This window comes from Ailuropoda melanoleuca, chromosome 10 (genome assembly GCF_002007445.2).
Source record: "Ailuropoda melanoleuca isolate Jingjing chromosome 10, ASM200744v2, whole genome shotgun sequence".
In the NCBI taxonomy this organism is placed as follows: domain Eukaryota; kingdom Metazoa; phylum Chordata; class Mammalia; order Carnivora; family Ursidae; genus Ailuropoda; species Ailuropoda melanoleuca.
Genome location: NC_048227.1, coordinates 80,593,751 through 80,599,903, shown reverse-complemented (window position 1 = coordinate 80,599,903; position 6,153 = coordinate 80,593,751). Strand labels below are relative to the sequence as shown.

The window sequence follows — 6,153 nt, the reverse complement described above, 5'->3', positions numbered from 1 at the left end:
AGCGGGCTGCGCGGCGCGCGGCCAGTGTTGGCTGAGCCGGTCTCCCGTCAGTAACGACTGTCTGCGCGCGCGCTCTCTCTCTGCGGAGATGACGGTGAAAACCGAGGCTGCTAGGGGCACCCTCACTTACTCCAGGATGAGGGGAATGGTAGCGATTCTCATCGGTGAGTGTAGGAATTTTACTGAACTTCTAGGATATGCGAAGTGAAAATTTTTTTCAGGTCGCGCATCAGATTAGTGTGTGTGGCGTCGGACGTTACGAAGCCATCTAGACGTTTATTTATTTCTCCTCTCTTAATTCACAGCTTTCATGAAACAGAGGAGGATGGGCCTGAACGACTTTATTCAGAAGATTGCCAATAACTCCTATGCATGCAAACAGTAAGTTTTGGGGAGGGTTGGGAGAAATAAAAATAAGTAGTACAGTTTCAGTTTACCAGCAGTAAAGACACATTCTCATCAGAAGGTTGATCAGAAAGCTGAAGCCTTCCCCGAGGGTGGGAACCCTTGTCTCTTTTAAGTCCCAATTGAAAACATTTTAAACATTAAAACTAATGTGCTAATTTGGCCTGTCCTAGAGCTGTGAGATAAAATTTTCGTGTTTGCCTCATTCACCCCCTGTTTCCGTGAAGAACAGCCCTCATCCCTGTATTTAACTGGGTTTATCATTTTCTCTGGCTATTATTTTCTTTGATTAATTTCTTCGGGCGTTTTTAGTTGAAACACTCGCAACTGTCGGGGGAAAAGTTGAGCCAGAAACTTACTACCGGTGTTGGTGTGCCCCCTTGTGTCGAGTTAAGGAGGTTCTAAGTTGTTCCTTTCTCTGCAGCCCTGAAGTTCAGTCCATTTTGAAAATCTCCCAACCTCAGGAGCCTGAGCTTATGAATGCCAACCCTTCTCCTCCAGTAAGTATTCTCTATTTGTGATTCTTCTGTAGAGGAATCTTGTAAATGAGTCAATTAGTATTCCTACATTGATGGATTACAATAGCATTTCTAGAAATTACTATCAAGGCAGGAATGCCTAGTTAATAGCATAATTAGTGACATAAGCACTTACTTAACTATTGAGTCAGTAAAGTATTTTAAAAGGCCTATTGCCTAAAAGTTTTATCTGGTTACAACATGATTGTGTACAATTTCCATACTCATATAGGACATAGGGATGTGTATGGATGAAAAGTAGTCTTGGTTGTGTCTATGACGTGTAGTGACTTGCCTCAGTTATTTGCAGATGTAGCACCTTTTACATTCCCTGTCCTTCACTGTTGTCTTCCTTTGAAGCAAGGACACTAAAAGAAAACATTTTCTTTTCCAGCCAAGTCCTTCTCAGCAAATCAACCTTGGCCCATCATCCAATCCTCACGCTAAACCATCTGACTTCCACTTCTTGAAAGTGATTGGGAAAGGCAGTTTTGGGAAGGTAATTTCAGATCTGAAGACCTCATAATTTATAGTCTTTCATGCATTTGTTTTCCATTCTCTGGGTGTAGATAGCAAAATAATTTTTGTAATTGAAATTCCAGGTTCTTCTAGCAAGACACAAAGCAGAAGAAGCGTTCTATGCAGTCAAAGTTTTACAGAAGAAAGCCATCCTGAAAAAGAAGGAGGTACGAAATGCGCTTGATGGATTGGAGTTAGAGATAGACATTCATCGAGTGTTTTTACCTTGGAATTTTGGTACCAAGTTGAAATTTGCCACTAAATCTTAATTGTCCTTTTTCTAGGAAAAGCATATTATGTCGGAACGGAATGTTCTACTGAAGAATGTGAAACACCCTTTCCTGGTGGGCCTTCACTTCTCTTTCCAGACTGCTGACAAATTGTACTTTGTCCTCGACTACATCAATGGTGGAGAGGTGAGCGGCGGGAATATGAAATAACCTTTGGGTGTCTGGGCATGGCATTCCTGTTTTTTGTTTAAGAGGAAAGTTTTTCAGTGATACTTAGGGGGAAAAAGTTACCAGAATTAGCCTTTCCTTCAACCTGAAGGTTGCAAATAGTTAACAGACTATTTAAGGCCACTTCCTGCAATTGTCCCCTTTAGCTATATATGTCCAGACTAATTAAATGCATTGTTATCAGGCCTTGGCAACCCAGACTCACTTTGTTCTGTCTCCCGCAGTTGTTCTACCACCTCCAGAGGGAGCGTTGCTTCCTGGAACCACGGGCTCGTTTCTATGCTGCTGAAATAGCCAGTGCCTTGGGTTACCTGCACTCTCTGAACATCGTCTATAGGTAAGCTGGAGAGCTCCCAAGGTTACATTCCTGGGTAGAAAGGAGACAGAGCCCTAGCCTTTAACGGAGCCCTAAGATAATTTGTATTTATGTACCGCGTGGTCACCTAAAACCAGATCCCCCAGCATGTGAGCTGCCTTGACTCCATGCCACCAGGGAAGTAGCCAGCTACGATTGTGCCCAATCCAGAATAGATTAACAGAACAAGGACTCCCTTTTTTTCTTCACTATACAGCTACAGTGAATTGAAAATGCTGCTAATACCCCAAGCTGTTGTTTTCACAGAGGATTTCTTATGAAGTGAAATTAACTTATACTACTTTTTTTTTTTTTTTTTTTTTTTTTTTTGCAGAGACTTAAAACCAGAGAATATTCTGCTGGACTCACAGGGACACATTGTCCTTACTGACTTTGGGCTCTGCAAGGAGAACATTGAACACAATGGCACGACCTCCACCTTCTGTGGCACGCCCGAGGTAGGTGCACTGTTGGTTTGGTGCCTGGTCTGCCCTCTCCTGGGAGAGCCAAGCGCAAAAATTCTCAACCTACCAAAAGGGTAGATTGTTCTCAGAGGTTTCTCAGTCCAGTTGAGTGCAAGGAAAACACATTTGCCATTTGATGCAGCATGAGAAATCCCAGGGCTTATGTTGCTTTCATTAAGACCAGCTGTTTGCAAAAGCCATGTCTTAAAATGTTGTAAATTCCCAAGTAAGCTACTGTTGGGTGCCCAATCACTTTCCAGATATCAGTACACATACCTGGCCCTTCAACCTCCAAGTCCAACAATTTTATCAGGAAGTAATGTAAAGAAATGTATCCTGCAAGTGGATCCAGGGTCTCAGCCCTTACAAAGTGCATGCCTGGTCGTGGGATTGCCCGATTTCACAGACTTCTAAACTCTGTTTCCCTCCTTTGTGTTTCAGTATCTTGCACCCGAAGTGCTCCATAAGCAGCCTTATGACAGGACTGTGGACTGGTGGTGCCTGGGGGCCGTCTTATATGAGATGCTGTATGGCCTGGTGAGTAGTGCATTGAGAGCCAGGGAATTTTGCCCCTGTTTTGATCGTGCTCCCTAGAATGGCGTCTTCTTAAATTCCAGACTTATCAGGGTGCACAAGCCCCATTGCAGATCTGGTCATTGTGTCTTGCCCCTTTATCAATAAGCTTATCAAATGCTGATAAGAGAGGCCTATAGGTTATTTTATAAGTGTTTTAGGGTAAGCTCTTAGTTTGTGAATTTTTCTTTTGTAAAATCACATTTGACAAGATTTGACCCCCTAAACCTGTGTGAGGAAGAACGTGGCTTGTTAGTATCTACTCCCTGAGAAGGGTCTCAAAATAGAATTTAAAAATCCAGGGCAAAGGAAACCTATTAAGGGAAAGACTTTGTCAAATCTAGCTTAATCTAGTTGAAGACTTTTTCTCTGTTGGTCGTGTTTGCTGTACAAACCTTCCAATTAAGCATCAATTTCCCTCTTCCTTTCAGCCTCCATTTTACAGCCGAAACACAGCTGAGATGTATGACAACATTCTGAACAAGCCCCTCCAGCTGAAGCCAAATATCACCAATTCTGCCAGACACCTCCTGGAGGGCCTCCTGCAAAAGGACAGGACAAAGAGGCTGGGCGCCAAGGACGACTTCGTGAGTAACTTTTTCCTGCTCTCCTGGGCTGTCTGGGAAGCGCCCTGGACCCCCCTGCCCTCCTTGAATTCCACCTATCTAAATTCATCTCCTGTTTCTTCTCGACAGATGGAGATTAAGAATCATGTCTTCTTCTCCCTAATTAACTGGGATGATCTCATTAATAAGAAGATTACTCCTCCCTTTAACCCAAATGTGGTGAGTATCTCTTCCTTCTGAGTAAAGGAAGGCCGAAAGGGCACTTCTTGAAGTCAGGGTTGCTGGTGGTGGAGGGGAGGGCCCTAGAGGTTTACATCGGCAGACCTTTTATTCACAAACCATAATTTTACCTAGATAAACAGGAGAATTTTTGTCCCCACCAAACTAACGTAACTTTCCCACACATTTATCAGTTAAAGTACCAAAAGATAAAAAGTAAGCACTATCCTTATTATTTAAACGTTGTGTGGCCTGTGGATGGTTATTACGGGAGTTTCCATCTAGTACCCTAAAGACTTGAGCTCCAGTATTGAAAGCCCACGAGGATTTCCCGGTCCTGTCTGCACACTGAATTCTCGACACTGAGTGGTTTTTTCCCTTCTTCCCACAATAGAGTGGACCTAGCGACCTGCGGCACTTCGATCCCGAGTTCACTGAAGAGCCTGTCCCCAACTCCATCGGCAGGTCCCCCGACAGCATCCTCCTCACAGCCAGCGTCAAGGAAGCGGCCGAGGCCTTCCTAGGCTTCTCCTATGCGCCTCCCATGGACTCTTTCCTCTGAACAGTCCTCGGGTTGGTCTTGAAGGATTTTATGTGTGTTTGTAAGCGTTTTAGTTAGCCTCTTGGTGGAGCTGCCAGCTGACAGGACATCTTAAAAGAGAATTTGCACATCTCTGGAAGCTTGCACATCTTGGCAATCTTATTGCACACTGTTTGCTGGAAGCTTTTTGAAGAGCACATCCTCCTCTCAGTGAGCTCATGAGGTTTTCATTTTTATTCTTCCTTCCAACATGGTGCTATCTCTGAAATGAGCATTTGCGCGCCGCCGTAGACAGATGCAGTAGTCGCTTTAGGATGACGCAGTTTGGAGAAGGGTTTTCGGAAGGTCTGTCTGGGCCGTGATAATGAATCTTATGAAATGTGCCTTTTCTGATGAGATCGTGTTAGCTCCAAAGCTTTTCCTGTTGCAGGGTGTTTCGGTTCTTTATTTTTCCTTGTGGATTTACTGTGTGAACAGTGGTATGAGTGTGGTGTGCTTGATCACAGATGGATTTCGTTCTAAGCATCAATGTGACACTTGCAGGACACTACAATGTGGGACATTGTTTGTTTCTTCCATATTTGGAAGATAAATTTATGTGTAGACCGTTTTTGTTTTTTTGTTTTTTGTAAGATACAGTTAATAACTAAAATTTATTGAAAATGGTCTTGCAATGACTTGTATCCAGATGCTTAAAGAAAGCATTGCTGCTACAGATATTTCTATTTTTAGAAAGGGTTTTTATGGACCAATGCCCCAGTTGTCGGTCAAAGCCTGGTATTTTCATTGTTTAAAATTGTCACCTGTAAAATGGGCATTATTTATGTTTTTCTTTTTTTTTTTTTGCATTCCTGATAATTGTATGTATTGTATAAAGAAAGTCTGTACATTGGGTTATAACACTAGTATATTTAAACTTACAGGCTTATTTGTAATGTAAACCACCATTTTAATGTACTGTAATTAACATGGTTATAATATGTACAATTCTTTGCCCCCCCACCACACAACTTTTTTTGTGTGTGATAAACCAACTTTGGTTTGCAATAAAACCTTAAAATATTTACATAAATTGTGTCATGTGTGTTGTTTTGTATATCTCAGTTGAGGTGGAGTGGGATGGGGTGGGGAACAGTAATAATGGGTCTATTTAAAACTTATAAACCTGGGAAATGCTGCTATACTTTGCAGCTCAGTGGTTGGCTTCCAATAGCAGCAGCTTTGGACTCCAGGGGCTATAGAGAGGTCTTAAAGCCAGTTTATCTTCTGGGTCTTAGCAGTATTTTGTGACTGCGGTCAGGTCATTCACAAATCCATCCAAACAAACCCTTTTCAATGTACAAATCCACTTCACAAGGACAGCCATGAAGCCATGTTCCCTGTATTTATTGCCTGCCCTCTGAAGTTGGCTGTTTGTCCTGACATCTGGCTTGCCCAAAGTAACAGGTAATTCTTTCAACAACTAATTTGAGGGCCTACTCTGGGCCCAGCCCTGCTCTGAGTGCTGGGGATACAGCAGTGGGCAAAGCAGACAA

At 42.8% G+C, this 6,153-nt stretch overlaps 1 protein-coding gene across 1 annotated transcript; it reads left to right on the top strand.

The window, feature by feature from the left end:
- The first annotated feature begins 14 nt into the window (after nucleotides 1-14).
- SGK1 (serum/glucocorticoid regulated kinase 1) lies at nucleotides 15-5,690 on the top strand. Its single transcript, XM_002922291.4, has 12 exons — nucleotides 15-164; nucleotides 306-381; nucleotides 830-905; nucleotides 1,318-1,422; nucleotides 1,526-1,609; nucleotides 1,727-1,858; nucleotides 2,125-2,237; nucleotides 2,590-2,713; nucleotides 3,161-3,256; nucleotides 3,724-3,879; nucleotides 3,988-4,077; nucleotides 4,472-5,690. Exons 1-12 carry the CDS (start codon nucleotides 89-91, stop codon nucleotides 4,637-4,639), a joined length of 1,296 nt encoding a protein of 431 aa, XP_002922337.1. The 5' UTR covers nucleotides 15-88; the 3' UTR covers nucleotides 4,640-5,690.
- Nucleotides 5,691-6,153: the final 463 nt, after the last annotated feature.

Excerpts from the sequence above, each read along its gene's own strand:
- SGK1 (XM_002922291.4), top strand. The coding sequence starts at position 89 with ATGACGGTGAAAACCGAGGCTGCTAGGGGCACCCTCACTTACTCCAGG. Across the intron at positions 2,238-2,589 it reads TCTCTGAACATCGTCTATAG|AGACTTAAAACCAGAGAATA; the intron begins GTAAGCTGGAGA and ends TTTTTTTTGCAG. Across the intron at positions 4,078-4,471 it reads CTCCCTTTAACCCAAATGTG|AGTGGACCTAGCGACCTGCG; the intron begins GTGAGTATCTCT and ends TTCCCACAATAG.